Source organism: Rhinatrema bivittatum, chromosome 16 (genome assembly GCF_901001135.1).
Source record: "Rhinatrema bivittatum chromosome 16, aRhiBiv1.1, whole genome shotgun sequence".
NCBI lineage: Eukaryota > Metazoa > Chordata > Amphibia > Gymnophiona > Rhinatrematidae > Rhinatrema > Rhinatrema bivittatum.
The window spans coordinates 54,412,183-54,433,991 of NC_042630.1; the positions used below are offsets into that span (position 1 = coordinate 54,412,183).

The 21,809-nt window shown below is 48.2% G+C and overlaps 1 protein-coding gene across 1 annotated transcript in view; it reads right to left on the minus strand.

Annotated features, from left to right (window-relative positions):
* Positions 1–1,054: 1,054 nt before the first annotated feature.
* The window catches only part of LOC115077692 (vomeronasal type-2 receptor 26-like), a 35,645-nt gene continuing 14,890 nt past the window's right edge, over positions 1,055–21,809 (minus strand). Inside the window, exon 4 of the mRNA XM_029579982.1 lies at positions 1,055–1,959. Within this exon, the coding sequence (XP_029435842.1) occupies positions 1,055–1,959 (905 nt within the window). The remainder of the gene's footprint in view (positions 1,960–21,809) is intronic.

A 21,809-nucleotide genomic window follows, 5' to 3' on the forward strand; every position in this document is an offset into this window, starting at 1 on the left:
CTCCTGACCTGTCTACCTCAAGAGACTATAGTACACCTATCCCCAGTCTCACACAGGTCGGCCCAAGGGTCCACTAAAACCCCTATTTCACAACACATGTGTGCATATTTGTATTGAATAATTTGCATTTAGTGTGGGACTGTTTGTGTTCTGTGTGAATGACCAGGATGAGGTGATCTGCCTGAGTGTAGGTGTTTCTGCAGGGATTTGTAGCAATCTCCTTGTTCTGCTTTCCAATCTGTAGTTCCCATTGTGAGGTGTGTGAGTGATCTAGGGTGCATTCCAGTATTTTTACTCTTGCCTTTTTGTATTATTTTGTATTATTGGTGTTAGTTCTGTTTAGATGTAATAGGTTTGTCACATTTGTGGGGTTTTTTTTGCAGGATTTTATATTACTTCACATGCAGTGCCTGGTAATGAAGAACATTTATCTCTGTTACTGAGATTGTACCATAATTTTTATATTCTGTTTTATATGGTGAACAGTAAGGAAAAGCAACATGTTTAGCTCTTTACCCATTATTAAGAGTGCTTCTGTGGGTATAGAGAATTTGTTTGCAGAAGTGGAGGTGCAGGATTTCTATTGAGTTGTTGTCCCATTCTCTTTAGAATGTGGTTAATGGTAGGCACCAGACCTCAATCTGAAGTAAAAGGAATTTAAACTTTTAATCAACAACAAGAAAAGAATATGTAAATCTTATTTTAAGTATGTTATCTCATTGTATTGAAATGATATTAAACATTGTCCTCTTCTCATCTGTTTATTTACTTTTTACTTTACAGCTAATTAATTCTACTCTAGTCCTTGTAACAATGTATGTGCATGTTGGTTGCTGCTACTAAAATAATATTGAATATGTAAAATAAGTTGTCAATATGTTCTTCAATAAGTAAATGTTATTTTGAAACTGAATAAAAATCTCTTGACTATTAAAAGAATGTATAAAAATGAATTATGTTTTAATCAGTGATGAAGTTTCAGTGCAGAATACACATCAATCAAGTTGGAGTGCCCAAATAATTAAAATAATGCCATATTTCACTTATACAAATATTAATCATTCCAGTTTTTTGATAGATACTTTCTGTTGTTTCTGTCAGGCCTCAGTAGAATAATATAGCACTTGGGGATAAAAATGCAGCCCAGCAGTCCAGCGCTGGAGGCTAGGATAGCAAATATCTCCACAACCACCATGTACTTTCCCCTGGTGCTCAGATATGTTGGGATGAAGGACACCCAAACGCTGCAGAACACCAGCATGCTGAAGGTGATGTACTTGGCCTCATTGAAACTTTCAGGTAAATTCCTTGCTAGGAAGGCTATGAGGAAGCTGATACCAGCCAGAAATCCCAGGTAACCCAGAACGCAGTAAAAAGCAATTATTGAGCCTTCATTACATTCAATTAGAATTGTTCCAGTTTCTGATTGCTTGTTAAGATATGGGAACGGGGGAGCAGTGCCCAACCAGACACAACACTGGAGAACTTGAAAGAGGGAGCATGAAAGAACAATAGAGTTTGAGACCCTGGAACCCATCCATTTCCGGAGCTTGCTTCCAGGCTTGTTAGCTTGGAAAGCCATGACCACAGTGATGGTTTTTGCCAATACAGAGGAAAGAGAGATGGAGAAAATGACGCCAAAAGCAGTCTGTCGGAGAATACAGGTCACCTGCCTGGGACGGCCGATGAATATCAAGGAGCAGAGGAAGCAGAGCATGAGGGAGATGAGGAGAATATAGCTTAGGTCTTGGTTGTTGGCTCTCACTATGGGAGTTTCTCGGTAATTAATGAAGATTCCTAGAATAGTTGCACTGATGAAAAAGAAGAAAATACTAAAAAAAGTCAAAGCTATCCCCAAGGGTTCTTCATAGGAGAGGAAGGTAATCACTTTTAGGATGCAGGCATCTTTCATTTGATTTGCCCATTTGTCTTCCGGGCACTTGGTGCAGGTGTCAATATCTGAGAAGAAAGAATATTGTCTTAATACTTCTTAGATAGCATCAATTTTAGGACAATGAATGAACATATTTCTCTTATATTTAAGGATGCTGTTGAAGTATAGTTTAGAATATCACAGAATTTTCAGTGCACTGGTATTTCTAAGGCTTAAATGTAAAAGCATCATTCAACTGCCATGCACTTAAGACTTCAGTTCTGAGTTAAATCACAGCTGGGTCATAGTCTAACCCTCATATCCCCAGTGAAGAAGCAAGCAAGACAGATCTCATCTGTCTTGCTTGCTTCTTCACTAGAGCTTCTAACCACTCCTTAGGAGTATGCAAACTGCATCTTTGTTGCACAGCGGTGGATGCAAGTGAAGAAGGGGACTTGGAGGCTGGAGTCACAACTAATTTGTGATACACAGCTGCTTTTCCTGTAGAATAAACTGTTCATATTTTAAAAAATGTCACCAAACACACACCATATAACCATTAAGAGAGACTTTCATAATTCATGCTGTAAATAGGGAATTCTCTAAAATGGCATTATACCATTTAAACAGTCACTTTCATTTAGAAAGCACATTTTTTTTTTATACAAATAAAGGTACTTGTTAGGGATGTGCAGAGCAAAATTTTATGTTCATATTTTTTATGTCCGAAAGGGGGTCCCACTTGCGGCCAATATGGACATAAAAAAAATCCAATGAGTTGGGTATATGTACATATGTGCAAAAAAAAAATTTAAACCCCCTCACCCTCCTTAATCCCCCCCCCAGACTTACCACAACTCCCTGGTGATCGAGCGAGGAGTGAGGACGTCATTTCTGCAATCCTTGGCGAGAAGCATGTGACGTCGGTGGCACGTCGAGTGACGCGGCGTCACGTGATTCCCGGCTCGTTCGCGCCGGACGGCTCGTTCGGCCCAAAAAGAACTTTTGGCCAGCTTGGGGGGGCCTCCTGACCCCCCCAAGCTGGCCAAAAGTTCTTTTTGGGCCGAACGAGCCGTCCGGCGCGAACGAGCCGGGAATCACGTGACGCTGACGTCACATGATTCCCGGCAAGTTCGCGCCGGACGGCTCGTTCGGCCCAAAAAGAACTTTTGGCCAGCTTGGGGGGGCCTCCTGACCCCCTCAAGCTGGCCAAAAGTTCTTTTTGGGCCGAACGAGCCGTCCGGCGCGAACGAGCCGGGAATCACGTGACGCCGGCGTCACTCGACGTGCCGCCGACGTCACATGCTTCTCGCCAAGGATTGCAGAAATGGCGTCCTCACTCCTCGCTCCATCACCAGGGAGTTGTGGTAAGTCGGGGGGGGGGGATTAAGGAGGGTGAGGGGGTTTATATTTTTATTTTGGCTCAACAATCGCGATTTCCCACATATCGAACATATCTATGTTCGATATGTGGGAAATCCAATCGTTTATGTCGAATCAATTTTTTAAGTAAAAAAAAAATATGAGTTGCGTTTTACTAATGCGGTCAATCCGAATGCACACCCCTAGTACTTGTAAGCAAAGTCTTTGATATCAAGGAACAGAACTTATCCATAATAATCCAGTGCACAAATGTAACTTGACTGTAAAGAAGTTGTTCTCTGGCCCTTTCAGATTAAGTGTAATATTTGCACGTTTGTTCATCTTTGACCTTCCTCAACATAACTAATATAACTCCAGGAGCATGAGAGAAAGATGACTGGCCTTAAATCAATCTTGCAGCAACATTTTGTAACATCTGCAAGGCTTTAAGCAGTTATGCTGGGAGACCAATATACTAGGGATGTGCAGAGGGACACCATACGTTGCATTCAGGATACGTATTCGTCAGGGGGCAGATACGTTGCATACGTCCGTATGGCGCCCCGATACGGTTATACGTCTAATCCTATTCGTTACCCGGCTAAAATTAAAATTTACTACAACCCCCCACCCTCCTGACCCCCCCAAGACTTACCAAAACTCCCTGGTGGTCCAGCGGGGGGTCCGGGACCCATGCCCTGCATTCTCACACCCTCGATACTACTTCAAAATGGCGCCGGATAGCCTTTGACCTACTATGTCACAGGGGCTACCGGTGCCATTGGTCAGCCCCTGTCACATGGTAGGAGCACAAGATGGCACCGATGGCCATGTGACAGGGGCTGACCAATGGCACCGGTAGCCCCTGTGACATAGTAAGGGCAAGGCTATCAGTGCCATTTTGATTCCTGGCACCCGACGGCACGAGTGCAGGAGATCGCTCCCGGACCCCCGCTGGACCCCCAGGGACTTTTGGCCAGCTTGGGGGAGCCTCCTGACCCCCACAAGACTTGCCAAAAGTCCAGCAGGGGTCCAGGAGCGACCTCCTGCAATCTGGACGTTTTGCCAGTATTCAAAATGGCGCCGGCGCTACCTTTGCCCTCACTATGTCACAGGAGCCGACGGTCGGCCCCTGTGATATAGTGAGGGCAAAGGCTAGCACCGGCGCCATTTAGAGTACTGGCAGCCGCTAGCCTTTGCCCTCACTATGTCACTGACCGTCGGCCCTGAATAATTCGGCGAAAATTTGTTGTATTCGTGGGGAATTGTGATACGTTTCGCTTCCCCAAGAATATAACGAATATTGGCACATCCGTTGTGGATTGCCAATATGTAGGGACCGAATGCACACCCCTACAATATACTAGGGATGTGCAGAGCAAAATTTTATGTTCATATTTCTTATGTCCGAAAGGGGGTCCCACTTGCGGTCAATATGGACATAAAAAAAATTCAATGAGTTGGGTATATGTACATATGTCGCCCATTAAAGTCAATGGGGGAAGGATTTCCAGCCTATTTTTGGCTGCAGAATTGTGGTTTTCTTATCAATTGGCCCAGGAGAAAGTTCCCTTTCCTTTGTGCAGGGAAGTACTCCCTGGAAAGAGTCCACCCCTAGAGTTGTGTGTACCCGGTGTTTACATTGGCGTCCAGTGAATATCGTTGGCGTCTAGTAAATTCCGTTGGCGTCTAGTGAATTCAGACGGTACTTACGCACTTCAGCAGATGACAAAGGAATTGGAGGATCTCTCAGAAATAAGAATACGTGTGGGAACACAAGGTCTGGATGAACAGGCAGGCACAGCAATGGAGTTAAAACAGCAGTAGGAACACAAGGCCTGGATGAACAGGCACTTCATTCGAGGACAGAGGTCAATCCCAGCTAGGGACACAAGGCCTGCATGAACAGGCACAGGAACTAGGTTAAAACACTGGTAGCTCGCCAGCATCTTTCTGATGCATGCTAGAATATTGGCAGCGGTATGGGCATGGTCCGTCAGGTGGGTGTGCAGTAAAGCCCACCTCCACCCTCATGCTTGTTCAGGGAAGGACTCCCTGGAACGGGTCCACCCCTAGAGTTGTGTGTACCCGGTGTTTACATTGGCGTCCAGTGAATATCGTTGGCGTCTAGTGAATTCCGTTGGCGTCTAGTGAATTCAGACTGTACTTACGCACTTCAGCTGATGACAAACGAATTGGAGCCTAGGATCTCTCACAAATAAGAATGGGGTAGATTTTAAGAGGCGCGCGAACAGCCTACTTTTGCTTGCGCATCAGACTCAAGCAAAAGTACGCTGGATTTTAGTAGATACGCGCGGAGTCGCGCGTATCCACTAAAATCCTGGATCGGCGCGCGCAAGGCTATCGATTTTGTATAGCCTGCGCGCGCCGAGCCGCGCTGCCTCCCCCCGTTCCCTCCAAGGCCGCTCCGAAATCGGAGCGGCCGCTCCGAAATCGGAGCGGCCTCGGAGGGAACTTTCCTTTGCCCTCCCCTCACCTTACCCTCCCTTCCCCTACCTAACCCACCCACCCGGCCCTGTCTACACCCCCCCCCTTACCGTTGTCGGGGGATTTACGCCTCCCGGAGGGAGACGTAAATCCCCGCGCGCCAGCGGGCCTGCTGCGCGCCGGGCCGCGACCTGGGGGCGGGTACGGAGGGCGCGGCCACGCCCCCGGGCCATAGCCACGCCCCGTACCCGCCCCCAAAACGCGGCCGATACGCCCCCGAAACGCCGCGTCGACCGGGCCCGCTCCCCGACACGCCCCCGACACGCCCCCCTCCGAAAACCCCGGGACGTACGCGAGTCCCGGGGTCTGCGCGCGCCGGTAGGCCTATGTAAAATAGGCTTACCGGCGCGCAGGGCCCTGCTCGCCTAAATCCGCCCGGTTTTGGGCGGATTTAGGCGAGCAGGGCGCTGAAAATCCGCCCCAATACGTGTGGGAACACAAGGCCTGGATGAACAGGTACATCATTCGAGGACAGAGGTCAATTCCAGCTAGGGACACAAGGCCTGCATGAACAGGCACAGCAACCAGGTTAAAACACTTGTGGGAACACAAGGCCTGGATGAACAGGCACAGCCACTGAGTTAAAACACCTGTGGGAACACAAGGCCTGGATGAACAGGCACCGCCACTGAGTTAAAACACCTGTGGGAACACAAGGCCCGGAAGAATGGGCACAGCAACTGAGTTAAAACACCTGTGGGAACACAAGGCCTGGATGAACACGGATATTCGGATAGTAATTATGTGTTTTTTTAATGTATTTATATTCTTATTCGAAAACGTTTCTAGCACGTCATACTTGATTACACTCAGGTACTGTAGGTATTTCCCTATCCCCAGAGGAACACAAGGCCTGGATGAACAGGCACCGCCACTGAGTTAAAACACCTGTGGGAACACAAGGCCTAGATGAACAGGCAGGCACAGCAATGGAGTTAAAACACCAGTAGGAACATGGATGAACACTGATACTCGGATAGTACAATTTTTTTTTTAATGATTTATATTCTTTTTTTAAAAAGTTTATAGCACTTCATTTATTTTTATATTTATTTGTCATTTTTATATACTGACATTCTTGTATTCAATGCAAATCATACTTGCTTACACTCAGTTACTGTATGTATTTCCCTATCCCCAGAGGAACACAAGGCCTGCAGGAACGGGCACAGCAACGGAGTTAAAACACTTGTGGGAACACAAGGCCGGGATGAAGAGGCGCAGCAGTCGAGCACAGAGGTCGATTCCAGCTAGGGACACAAGGCCTGGATGAAGAGGCACATCATTCGAGGACAGAGTTCAATCACAGCTAGGGACACAAGCCGCGGAGGAAAAGACACTAACCAGGATCCTCCAAGCCCTCATTTTCTCCAAATTAGACTACTGCAACTCTACATTTCTTGGACTCCCTTCCTCATACACAAAACCACTCCAAATGGTTCAAAACGCAGCAGCCCGTCTACTAACAAACACTAGGAAAAGAGACCACATTTCCCCAGTCCTAAAAGACCTCCACTGGTTACCAATTCAGTTCAGAGTCATTTACAAATCCATCACCTTGATATACAAAATCTTTCACCAACACACCATAATCGACCTACAAATTCCTCTCCTTTTATACAAATGCACAAGACCGACCAGGGAAGCCTACAGAGGATGCCTCCTTGTTCCACCCTCCAAAACCACTTATCACAGCACCTTTAGAGATTGAGCCCTTTCCACAGCAGGTCCACCGTTATGGAACTCCATCCCCCCAGATCTCAGAAATGAACCTTGCCTCCTAACCTTTCGGAAAAGACTCAAGACATGGCTTTTCAGGCAAGCCTTCCCGAACTGCACCTAACACACACCATCAATAAATTCTCAGCTCAGAAGCTGTATATATTGGACGCCATATTTGTAATGTACTCTTGTATATTTTTATATTCTACACATGTATATAATTAACCTCCTCTATCCCTCTTTATTTCTTACACTCCCAGTTCATAGCCCCAGTTAATTGTAACTGCATCTCTTCACCACGTGTATTTATGTTATAGGTTGTTTTCTTTGCACCCCTGTTTTCTGTAAAGCGACATCATGTGAACGATTTCATGAATGCCGGTATAAAAAAACCTTAAATAAATAAAATAAATAAGTAAGTACCGCAAGGGAAAGTTGAAAACAACTTTGAAGAGGGAGTTCAAGAGGGCGTGAAATTGTAAAGAGGTAAATGGGTGGGGTCCGTGCAGTCCGCCCGCAGGATTCAACCCGGCGGGTTCGGTCGGACCGGGGTTTCGGCGGATTCCCCACCCCCACCCCTTTCGCGGGGGGTGGGGGAGCGGCGGGGAACGCCTCCTGGACGGCCCCGGCCCCCGCAGGGCGCATTTCCTCCGCGGCGGTGCGCCGCAACCGGCTACGGTTCGGCTGGGAAGGCCCAGGGGGGGCAGGTGGCCCGCTGCTCCGGCGGCGCGTGTTATAGCCCCCCCTCCCGGCGTTTCCTCCTTCCCCTTTGGCAACTGTTAACTTGTCTTAACCTCATTCACTACATCTATGCAGACGATGTTCAGATTCTTATTCCCATAACAGAATCTATTAACAAACTTGGCTATTCTTACAAGCCTTCCCTGATCCTTCAAACTTTCACTCGATAAGTACAGCTACTCAGCTTTGAATATGGAACTTCGCCCCTCCAATATTCTCCTCATTTAGCTACCCTACTTATGCACTTCATAAAATGACAAAGGAATTGGAAGATCTCTCAGAAATAATAATACGTGTGGGAACACAAGGTCTGGATGAACAGGCAGGCACAGCAATGGACTTAAAACACCAGTAGGAACACTAGGCCTGGATGAAGAGGCACATCATTATAGGACAGAGGTCAATCCCACCTATGGACACAAGCCGCGGAGGAAAAGAAACTAACCAGGATTCCCTCCGTAACGGCGAGTGAAGAGGGAAGAGCCCAGCGCCGAATCCCCGCTCGTCCGGCGGGCGCGGGAAATGTGGCGTACGGAAGATCGCCTCTCTGGCGCCGCTCGGGGGCCCAAGTCCTTCTCATCAAGCCTCAGCCCGCGGACGGTGTTAGGCCGGTAGCGGCCCCCGGCGCTCCGGGACCGGGTTTTCTCGTAGTCTGTTTGTTTGGGAATGCAGGCCAAAGTGGGTGGTAAACTCCATCTAAGGTTAAATACCGGCTCCGGCGCGTGTTATTGCCCCCCCCCCCCCCCCCCCGGCAGCAGCTTCGCTGTTTCCCCCGGACAAGGGTCCACCTCCAAGTTCAACAATTTCTTACTCTTTACTTTGTCTGTCGAGGCTTGACGTCTCTAAAAGGGTTTGACCTGGAATGCTGTGCATGTCCATCCAATATCGCATACAATATAAAGTGGCATGTTTAATTCAAAATGTTGTACACGGGGAGATCTCAGAAATGAACCTCGCCTCCTAACCTTTCTGGAAAGACTCAAGACATGGCTTTTCAGGCAAGCCTTCCCGAACTCCACCTAACACGCACCATCAATAAATTCTCTGCTCAGAAGCTGTATATATTGTATATACAGGTGGCCCGCCGCTCCGGCGGCGCGTGTTATAGCCCCCCCTGGCAGCAGCTTCGCCGTTTCCCCCGCCGTTTCCTCCTTCCCCTTTGCCAACTGTTAACTAGTCTTAACCTCATTCACTACATCTATGCAGACGATGTTCAGATTCTTATTCCCATAACAGAATCTATTAACAAAGCCATCGCACTTTGGAACAACAGCTTACAAGCCATCACTAATCTCCTCAACAGTCAAAGCATGAGATCTTATTAAGAAACTGACATTATCCTCAACAAATTCTTACTCCTAGCAAAACCTCTACCAAGTAAGTACACAGGGGTCTGTATTTTCATACCCCAGTGCTTGCTGTTTGAATACCGCTCTTGCCGTACCGACCCGCAGGGACCACCTAGGGACACAAGCTGTGGAGGAAAAGAAACTAACCAGGATTCCCTCAGTAACGGCGAGTGAAGAGGGAAGAGCCCAGCGCCGAATCCCCGCCTGTCCGGCGGGCGCGGGAAATGTGGCATACGGAAGACCGCCTCCCCAGCGCCGCTCGGGGGCCCAAGTCCTTCTGATGGAGGATCAGCCCGCGGACGGTGTTAGGCCGGTAGTGGCCCCCGGCGCGCCGGGACCGGGTCTTCTCTGAGTCGGGTTCTTTGGGAAATCAGCCCAAAGCGGGTGGTAAACTCCGTGTAAGGCTGAATACTGGCACGAGACCGATGAAACAGCTAGTAGCAATCGGAATCTCTGGATTGGCGCTCGCCTGGTTCAAATTGTTGCTAACCAACAGAGGTTATAAGGTAAAAATCCAGAACAAAGAATCAACACGCCACGACTCGGCCATCGGAGTACCACATGGTTCCTCTTTATCCCCTAAACTCTTTAATATTTACCTCCTACCACTCTGCCGACTCCTTACCAACCTCAATTTAATACACTTTCTCTATGCTGACGACATCCAGATCCTGATCCCCATCAAAGAATCATACACAAAAACCCTCGAATACTGGGATTCCTGTCACCTAGAAATCAAAAGCCTCCTCAAAAACCTAAATCTGGTACTAAACTCCTCTAAAACTGAAGTATTACTCATAACTCCTGACAACAATCTCACAGCTTGTCTCCCAACCAACCTACAAACTACTCATGTGAGGGATCTAGGTGTGCTAATCGACAATTAACTAAACTTGAAATCCCATATCAATAAAACCACCAAAGACTGCTTCTATAAACTGCAAGTTTAAAAAAGGATAAGACCACTCTTCCACGCCAAAGACTTCAGAACCATCCTCCAAGCCCTCATTTTCTACTACTGCAACTCTACATTACTTGGACTCCCTTCCTCATACACAAAACCACTCCAAATGGTTGAAAACGCAGCAGCCCGTCTACTAACAAACACTAGGAAAGGAGGCCACATTTCCCCAGTCCTAAAAGACCTCCACTGGTTACCAATTCAGTTCAGAGTCATTTACAAATCCATCACCTTGATATAAGAAATCATTCACCAACACACCATAATCGACCTACAAATTCCTCTTCGTTTATTCAAATGCACAAGACCCACCAGGGAAGCCTACAGAGGATGCAATGCCGGTATAAATAAATAAAATCAATAAGTACGTAAGGGAAAGTGGAAAAAAACTTTCAAGAGCGAGTTCAAAAGGGCGGGAAACCGTAAAGAGTTAAACGGGTGGGGTGCGTGCAGTCCGCCTGGAGGATTGAACCCGGCATGTTCGGTGGGACCGGGGTTTTGGCGGATCCCCCACCCCTTTCGCGGGGGGGCGGGGAACGCCTCCCGGACGGCCCCGGCCCCGTCCAGGAATAAATAAATAAAATAAATCAATTAAATCAATAAGTACATAAGGGAAAGTTGAAAAAAACTTTCAAGAGCGAGTTCAAAAGGGCGGGAAACCGTTAAGAGGTAAACGGGTGGGGTGCGTGCAGTCCGCCTGGAGGATTCAACCCGGCGGGTTCGGTGGGACCGGGGTTTCGGCGGATCCCCCACCCCTTTCGCGGGGGGGCGGGGAACGCCTCCCGGACGGCCCCGGCCCCGTCCAGGAATAAAAAAATAAAGTAAATCAATAAAATCAATAAGTACGTAAGGGAAAGTGGAAAAAAACTTTCAAGAGCGAGTTCAAAAGGGCGGGAAACCGTTAAGAGTTAAACGGGTGGGGTGCGTGCAGTCCACCTGGAGGATTCAACCCGGCGGGTTCGGTGGGACCGGGGTTTCGGCGGATCCCCCACCCCTTTCGCGGGGGGGCGGGGAACGCCTCCCGGACGGCCGCAGGGCGCATTTCCTCCGCGGCGGAGCGCCGCAACCGGCTCCGTGTCGGCTGGGAAGGCCCAGGGGGGGCAGGTGGCCCGCTGCTCCGGCGGCGCGTGTTATAGCCCCCCTTGGCAGCAGCTTTGCCGTTTCCCCCGCCGTTTCCTCCTTCCCCTTTGCCAACTGTTAAGTAGTCTTAACCTCATTCACTACATCTATGCAGACGATGTTCAGATTCTTATTCCCATAACAGAATCTATTAACAAAGCCATCGCACTTTGGAACAACAGCTTACAAGCCACCACTAATCTCCTCAACAGTCTAAACCTGGTCCTCAATGCCTCTAAAACTAAACTCCTCTTCATTTCCTACAAGCAAGAAAACCTCCCATCTCAGATCCATCACAAACACCTTCTCACCCACAACCATGTGAGAGACCTGGGAGTAATTATAGACAACCGTCTTCACCTAAAGAATATGATCCAAACCACAACTATAAGATATAATATTATATCTTAATGGGCCTCGACAAAGGAAACTCTTTCCTATTGATCTTGTTAGACCTTTCCGCAGCATTCGACACGGTCAACCACGCCATCCTCCTAAACCAGCTTTCGTCCATAGGAATCAGCGGCACCGTCCTATCCTGGTTCAAAACGTTTCTCAATTACAGAGGTTACAAAGTTAAACTCCAAAACAAGGAATCCTCAAGATTTGACTCTGTCATAGGAGTCCCTCAAGGTTCTTCATTGTCTCCGACCCTATTTAATATCTATCTTCTTCCTCTCTGCCAACTTCTTACCGACCTCAATCTAAAGTACTTCCTTTACGCAGATGATATTGAAATCATCATCCCTATCAAAGACACATACTGTAAAACTCTTGAGTACTGGGAAACATGCCACCAGAAAATCAAACAAGTAGTAAACAACCTACACCTCATCTTAAACTCATCCAAGACAGAAATCCTACTCATCTCTCCTGAAAACAATATCTCCAACACTACTCTTCCCACCTACCTACCTACCACACAAGTTAGAGACTTAGGAGTGATAATAGACAACCAGCTAAACTTCAAGGCACATATCAACAAAACAACCAAAGACTGCTTCTATAAACTCCAGGTTCGGAAGAGGATAAGACCTCTTTTCCATGCTCAAGACTTCAGAACGATCATCGAAGCAGTCATTTTTGCGAAATTAGACTACTGCAGTTCCCTATTGCTAGGTCTGCCCTCATCCTATTCCAAACCACTACAGATGGTTCAAAATTCAGCAGCCCGATTACTAACAGGCACAAGAAAGAGAGACCACATATCTCCCATTCTGAAAGAGTTACATTGGCTACCCGTCCACTTCCGTATCATCTATAAAGCCATATGTGTCATCTTCAAAACTATTCATCAACGCATCTTATGCACTTTAGCTGATGACAAAGGAATCGGAAAATCTCTCAGAAATAAGAATACGCGTGGGAACACAAGGTCTGGATGAACAGGCACATCATTTGAGGACAGAGGTCAATCCCAGCTAGGGACACAAGCCGCGTAGGAAAAGAAACTAACCAGGATTCCCTCAGTAACGGCGAGTGAAGAGGGAAGAGCCCAGCGCCGAATCTCCGCCACTCCGGGTTCGGGGATCTGAACCCGACTCCCTTTCGATCAGCCGAGGACGACGGAGGCCATCGCCCGTCCCTTCCGAACGGCGCTCGCCTATCTCTTAGGACCGGCTGACCCATGTGGAACTGCTGTTCACATGGAACCCTTCTCCACTTCGGCCTTGAAGAAGAATGCTCAGTCTGTTTAAAATAAGAAAATGAACGGACCCACTCTGAAGGACCATGCTCAGTCTGTTTAAAATAGCAATATCAATAGACCCACTCTGAAGGACAATGCTCAGTCTGTTTAAAAGAACAAAATGGAACAGACCCGCTCAAGAAGATTGCTCAGTCTGTTTAAAATAACAAAATGGAACTGCCCAGCTAGGGACACAAGGCCTGGAGGAACAGGCACATCATTGGAGGACAGAGGTCAATCCCGGCTAGGGACACAAGGCCGGGAGGGACAGGCAGGCACAGCAATGGAGTTAAAACACCAGTAGGAACACAATGCCTGGAGGTACAGGCAGGAACAGCAACGGAGTTAAAACACTTGTGGGAACACAAGGGCTGCACAGTAGATGCCGGTCAGGCACAGCGATTCATGTCAAGAACATGTGCTGCAGTGCTTACATTATCTTGAGCATAGGAGGCAATTGGAACTACTGCAAGGCTCCTTTCAATAGCTTTTATTCATCTTGCCATTCACAAGGAAAATCGGGAAAGCCAAGCAATGGCAGGTTTACTTTCAAAAACACTAGCATTTCCATCAAGACCGGTGACAGCCTTGAGCGGTGAGGGCTCATGATATCCTCTGTCATTGAAAAAACACGTTCACTGGGCACACTGGTTGGTGGACATGACAGATATCCTTCAGCCACTTTGGCTAGGTGTGGCCAGACAGTGGACTTGTGTGCCCAATATGCCAGCGGATCTGTCTGCATGTTCTCTATCGGCTCTGAGAGATACCGTGTCACTGACAGCTCTGCTGCTGTCTCCTCCTGTGCTTGGGAGGGCTGAGAGTCACTCAATCCAGTTACTTTCTCTCTCGCCCGTTGCACAACTGATGTATCTTTATGGCCAACATGCCTTGGGCGTTCTGACGTTGAGGTGGACGCACTAATAATAGTATCTGTCACTGACACAGTCCTTCTCCTTCCAGGGCTAGCAGCAGCACAACTCTGTGACGTGCCTGCTGTTTCCACCTGTGCTTCAAGCCTAATCTGTCTCCGCCTATGGTGCTCCTGTTCACGGACCTGTGCTAACAACAGCTCCTTCACAAATGACAGACAATTTGTCTGTAGGGCGAGTTTACCTTTCACACGGGGATCACAGACAGAGGCGAGCATGTATGTGCTGTCCTCTGTTAAAGGCCTTTATCTGTCTTTCACCTGCTGCTGCAAAACGTCCACACACTGCAGCACCTCAGCAGTCATTCCCTCTTGCCGTTTAATGCCTTCCAAATGGTCATCCAGGAATTTCACAATAGGGATGATGTCAGCCAAGGTGGAACTTCTGGAACTCAGCTCCTCCGTGACGTCCTTGAAGGGCTGCAGGATTTTTAACAGCTGACTCATGACTAACCAATCGTGATGCCCTAGGGGATTCTGCACACCTATGTCTATTGTACCAGAAAGTTCATGAAGGGGTGTCTGCAGCTCCAATAACCTCTCCAGCATCATAAAGGTGGAATTCCACCGGGTGGGAACGTCTTGAATGAGACGCTTCTCTGCCATATCCAAATCAGTCTGCTTTTCTCGGAGAACCTGCCCCGCCCTGACACTTCTGTGGAAGTGTGCTGCTATGTTCCTGCACTTGTGTATTAACCGACGCAGGTATTCAGTCTCCTTGTCCTTGGACTCCAAGCCCAAACCTGACTTCACTACCAGATGCAGAGTGTGTGCAAAACATCGGATGTTCTTAAACCGCCCATCGCTTATTGCCTTAACCATGTTTGCACCGTTGTCTGTGACAAAAAAGCCTGCCCGCGTTTTACTGTCTCGCTGGTGTACTTTCCAGCTCGCCAGCATCTTTCTGATGCATGCTAGAATATTGGCAGCGGTATGGGAATGGTCCGTCAGGTGGGTGTTCAGTAAAGCCCACCTCCACCCTGATGCTTGTTCAGTAATAGAGCTGCTGGCTGCCCCTGCCTCTGCCATGTCCCACCAGTGTGCTGTCAGAGAGAGGTAAGAGTGTGCAGCATTCATGGCGGTCCAGATATCGCAGGTGAAATGCACTCTTCCGTCTGCCTTTCCTAGCAGTGCTTGCACGCGACTGACACAGTGCTTGTACAGGCTGGGGATGACCTTTCTACTAAATGTGGTTCTGGAGGGGACTTTGTAATTTGGAAGTACGACCTTCAAGAAACGTTTGAAACCCACATTCTCCACTAACTGCAGGGGCTGGTCATCAAGGGCAATCATTTCCCCAATGCTCCTGGTTACTACTTTTGCGGCTGCCTGCCTCCTACCCCGGGATAGCGTTACCGCACTCCACCCCATTTCCTCCATGGTGCATTGTCGCTTCTGCCACATGTCAGTGGGTTGCTGGCCTGCCGCCTGACTGCTAGAAGGGTATGAGGGCGTGGGCTGACTCTGCTGCTTTCCTACCACTGCACCCTGGTTGGAAGGGGAAGGGGTCCCCTGACGGAAAATGCTACCATCCCCAGATGGCAGTAATCTTGTTGGGTGTTGCCTCTTAATATGATACTCCATGCCAAAATTTGACAGATGTCCCAGTTGCTTGCCTCTGCTAATATCCCTGGCACAGTAATTACACCGAGCATAACGCGGGTCTTCTGTCACTTTAAAATGTGCCCAGATCGCAGATTTCTTTTGTGATCCTCCTCCCTTTCCCGCCCTGGGGGTGGATGGTGGCACTGGAGTTGAGGTACTACTGGGTGTGCGTGGTGCACCCACTGCACCCGGCGAAGCAATGCCAGCGGGGGCAACAGTCACCCTCTGTCTCCCTACTGACAGCTCTTCCTCCTCCTCGATATCAGTGGAATGTCTCCCCTGCCGCAGATTTCTGGAGGTGGAGGCTAAAACAGGACTAACTGACAATTCTACCGAAGATTGCTCAGGTATTACATCTTCCGTTTCTGATGAGAATCCCATCCAAGAAGATTCTTCTTCTGAATCAGAAGCTAACAGTGCCAGCGCTACCTTGTCACCGTGAAGTTTTGCAGGACACGTCTGTCCCCTGGCTGCTCTTGGGTGTGTAACTTTTGTCTGGCTAGACTCTGCCTCCTCTTCACTCTCCTCCAAAACTACAGTGCCAGAAACACGTGGTGGCGATTGCAAAGTTTCATGGTCTGATTTATTTTTTTTTGCCATGGAACTGCCATCCCCTACAAAGACGTTTGATTGCGACAGTTGCCTTTTTACCTGTACTGGTGGTGTTGCGCTGGTGTCTTTTGCGGTGCCTCCGCTGCCATTCCCACTAAGTCGCTTGCATCTCCCTTTCCCTGACATTATGGATTTAATGTCAATGAGTACAAGTGGTAACACTGCCCACTGTCCCACAATAATAATGTTCGGTCAGTTTAAAATAACTAAATTAACAGACCCACTCAAGAAGAATGCTCAGTCTGTTTAAAATAACAAAATGAACGGACCCACTCAAGGACAATGCGGTTAAGTCTGTTTAAAAATAGCAGATTGAACAGACTCGCTGAAGCCCAATCTTCACTCTGTTTACAATGCCCACTGCCTCACTGCCTGCCTGGCAATGCACGGAATGTGTCTGTCTGTGTGTGTGCAGTGAGTGCACAGAGAACCAGCTTCCTTTTCAGTAGATATGAGGCAGAGTACTGCCAGTGCCAGCCCTGGCACTGCCCACCCAGCACTGAACCAGTCAAGGACAATGCGGTTAAGTCTGTTTAGAAATAGCAAATTTAACAGACTCGCTGAAGGGCAATCTTCACTCTGTTTACAATGCCCACTGCCTCACTGCCTGCCTGGCAATGCACTGAATGTGTCTGTCTGTGTGTGTGCAGTGAGTGCACAGAGAACAAGCTTCCTTTTCAGTAGATATGAGGCAGAGTACTGCCAGTGCCAGCCCTGGCACTGCCCACCCAGCACTGAACCAGTCAAGGACAATGCGGTTAAGTCTGTTTAAAAATAGCAGATTGAACAGACTCGCTGAAGCCCAATCTTCACTCTGTTTACAATGCCCACTGCCTCACTGCCTGCCTGGCAATGCATGGATTGTGTCTGTCTGTGTGTGTGCAGTGAGTGCACAGAGAACCAGCTTCCTTTTCAGTAGATAAGTGAGTGCACAGAGAACCAGCTTCCTTTTCAGTAGATATGAGGCAGAGTACTGCCAGTGCCAGCCCTGGCACTGCCCACCCAGCACTGAACCAGTCAAGGACAATGCAGTTAAGTCTGTTTAAAAATAGCAGATTGAACAGACTCGCTGAAGGGCAATCTTCACTCTGTTTACAATGCCCACTGCCTCACTGCCTGCCTGGCAATGCATGGATTGTGTCTGTCTGTGTGTGTGCAGTGAGTGCACAGAGAACCAGCTTCCTTTTCAGTAGATATGAGGCAGAGTACTGCCAGTGCCAGCCCTGGCACTGCCCACCCAGCACTGAACCAGTCAAGGACAATGCGGTTAAGTCTGTTTAAAAATAGCAGATTGAACAGACTCGCTGAAGGCCAATCTTCACTCTGTTTACAATGCCCACTGCCTCACTGCCTGCCTGACAATGCACGGAATGTGTCTGTCTGTGTGTGTGCAGTGAGTGCACAGAGAACCAGCTTCCTTTTCAGTAGATATGAGGCAGAGTACTGCCAGTGCCAGCCCTGGCACTGCCCACCCAGCTCTGAACCAGTCAAGGACAATGCGGTTAAGTCTGTTTAGAAATAGCAAATTTAACAGACTCGCTGAAGGGCAATCTTCACTCTGTTTACAATGCCCACTGCCTCACTGCCTGCCTGGCAATGCACGGATTGTGTCTGTCTGTGTGTGTGCAGTGAGTGCACAGAGAACCAGCTTCCTTTTCAGTAGATATGAGGCAGAGTACTGCCAGTGCCAGCCCTGGCACTGCCCACCCAGCACTGAACCAGTCAAGGACAATGCGGTTAAGTCTGTTTAAAAATAGCAGATTGAACAGACTCGCTGAAGGCCAATCTTCACTCTGTTTACAATGCCCACTGCCTCACTGCCTGCCTGGCAATGCACGGATTGTTTCTGTCTGTGTGTGTGCAGTGAATGCACAGAGAACCAGCTTCCTTTTCAGTAGATATGAGGCAGAGTACTGCCAGTGCCAGCCCTGGCACTGCCCACCCAGCACTGAACCAGTCAAGGACAATGCGGTTAAGTCTGTTTAAAAATAGCAGATTGAACAGACTCGCTGAAGGCCAATCTTCACTCTGTTTACAATGCCCACTGCCTCACTGCCTGCCTGGCAATGAACGGAATGTGTCTGTCTGTGTGTGTGCAGTGAGTGCACAGAGAACCAGCTTCCTTTTCAGTAGATATGAGGCAGAGTACTGCCAGTGCGAGCCCTGGCACTGCCCACCCAGCACTGAACCAGTCAAGGACAATGCGGTTAAGTCTGTTTAGAAATAGCAAATTTAACAGACTCGCTGAAGGGCAATCTTCACTCTGTTTACAATGCCCACTGCCTCACTGCCTGCCTGGCAATGCACGGATTGTGTCTGTCTGTGTGTGTGCAGTGAGTGCACAGAGAACCAGCTTCCTTTTCAGTAGATATGAGGCAGAGTACTGCCAGTGCCAGCCCTGGCACTGCCCACCCAGCACTGAACCAGTCAAGGACAATGCGGTTAAGTCTGTTTAAAAATAGCAGATTGAACAGACTCGCTGAAGGCCAATCTTCACTCTGTTTACAATGCCCACTGCCTCACTGCCTGCCTGGCAATGCACAGAATGTGTCTGTCTGTGTGTGTGCAGTGAGTGCACAGAGAACCAGCTTCCTTTTCAGTAGATATGAGGCAGAGTACTGCCAGTGCCAGCCCTGGCACTGCCCACCCAGCACTGAACCAGTCAAGGACAATGCGGTTAAGTCTGTTTAGAAATAGCAAATTTAACAGACTCGCTGAAGGGCAATCTTCACTCTGTTTACAATGCCCACTGCCTCACTGCCTGCCTGGCAATGCACGGAATGTGTCTGTCTGTGTGTGTGCAGTGAGTGCACAGAGAACCAGCTTCCTTTTCAGTAGATATGAGGCAGAGTACTGCCAGTGCCAGCCCTGGCACTGCCCACCCAGCACTGAACCAGTCAAGGACAATGCGGTTAAGTCTGTTTAGAAATAGCAAATTTAACAGACTCGCTGAATGGCAATCTTCACTCTGTTTACAATGCCCACTGCCTCACTGCCTGCCTGCCAATGCACGGAATGTGTCTGTCTGTGTGCACTGCAGTGCACATAGAACTAAAGTAGCTATGAGGCAGAGTACTCCCAGCCCTGGAACTGCTGCCCAGTGCCCACCCAGCACTGAACCACTCAAGGAGAATGCTTTTAAGTCTGTTTAAAAATAGCAAATATGAGGCAGAGTACTGCCAGCCCTGCCTGGCACTGCCCAGGATAAAATGTACAGACTCACTCAATAAGAATGTTCTTTTTTTTTTTTCCCTAACAAAGAATCTGTTCTGTGTTGTCTATCAAATCTGGTTCTGTTCTGTGTTGTCTATCAAATCGGGTTCTGCTATCTTCTCTGCCTCAGCCTGCCTAAGCCCACCCTGCACGATCCCGATCCCACCTCCCCACTGAATCGCTGACAATGTCCGTCAGTCCTCGTGCTGCTGCTGCTTTTATAGTGCTGCTGGCTCGTCAGGAAATCCTCAGAGAAGCACGGAATGACAGCGCAATTTGCTGCATTCAGTGCTTCTCTGAAAAGGTGAACGCAGATTCGCTGCGTTCCGGTATCCATGCCGACCTGTCCCACCCTTTCCTGTGAGTCACTGAGACTCACAGGACAGGGTCAGACAGGTTGGCATGGTTACCGCAGGGGCGCCGCCATTTTCAGGTAATCCGGGGCTCCGAGCTCGAGTCGCAGGTAATGGCGTCGAGAAAGCGCGCGCATGGCGATTTGCCGTATCCGACATATCTATGTTCAATATGTCGGAAATCTGCTCGTTTACGCCTCATTTTTTTTTTAAGTTAAAAAAAAATTTGAGATGCGTTTTGCATATGCGGTCAATCCGAATGCACATGCCTACAATATACAAAGCATTGCAATAATCAAGTAAGGGCAGCATTAAAGCCTGTGCAATGATCTGAAAATCCTCAGGGAATACCAGGGATTTAAGATTATGTAAGACACATGCAATTAAATAACCTGGTGTGGATAACAGTTTTAATTTGTTTCTTGAAAGAGAGGGCAGAGTCAATGAGAACAGCTAGACTTATCAATTGGAGATACTGGCACCACTATTTATTTTTTGATATGGATAGCCTGATGAGGCTGGTTCAAAATATTAGATTGAATCACTAAAATATCAGTTTTTGTGAGGCTAGGAATAACTTGTTGTAAGTCAGCCTACAGAAATGCAACAAGAAACCAGTGCAGACGTTTCTTAACATGATGTCCTCATCTGGATATAAAATTAAATGTCATCAGCATACAGCCGGTATCCTGAACAGATCCCAGTTAAATATATGCAAACTGAAGACATGTAGACGTCAAATAAAATATCAAAGAGAGTTGATCCCTGCAGGACATGGTATCCAGGGGGAGAAATGGCAAAATATTTGTTCTGGATGTTTTCCTGTTGTTGATGTCCAAAAAATAAGAATGGAACCATGTGAGAAATTCCACATGCCTTGAGTTGGTACAAAAAGATTTGTTGATCAATGGTATCAAACACAGATGAGATATCCAAAGACATCAGAACATATCTTTTTCCCAGCATTAAGACTACATCTGAGACCATCAATTAAGACTAGTAAAATCTCAGTGCTTAAGAACTTCCTAAAACCAAATTGTGGATGGTCATTAAAAAAGTTCTTAAATTGTTTTAAGAACAAATGATCAAGCAGTTTAGAGATAAAGGAAAGGGAGGAAATTGGTCAGTAATTTGCAAGATCAAGAGGTGGAAGAGTTAGCTTTTTCAGTAAAGGTCTTACTGATGCCTATTGGGACATGATATTTCCTTAAGAGCAGTTAATCCGCAATGTCAATGAAAGAGTAAGAGCTAGATTTTAAAAACATACGCGTGCGTACTTTTGTTCGCGCACCAGGCACGAACAAAAGTACGCTGGATTTTATAAGGTACGCGCGTAGCCGCGCGTACCTTATAAAATCCGGGGTCGGCGCGCGCAAAGGGGTGCACATTTGTGCAACTTGCGCACGCCGAGCCCTGCACGCACTGCCCGTTCCCTCCAAGGCCGCTCCGAAATCGGAGCGGCCTCGGAGGGAACTTTCTTTCTACCCTCCCGCACCTTCCCTTCCCCTACCTAACCCACCCTCCTGGCCCTATCTAGACCCCCCCTACCATTATCGGAGAAGTTACTACTGCCTCCAGGCAGTAGTAACTTACGCACGCCGGCTCAGCAGGCCCCGACATAGGCCGCTGTGTCGGGGCACTCGGTCACACCCCCGGACACGCCCTGATCCCTAACCGCACCCCACGACATGCCCCTTTTACCAAGCCCCGGGACTTACGCGCTTCCCGGGGCTCTGTGCGCGCCGGCGGCCTATGCAAAATAGGCGCGCCAGC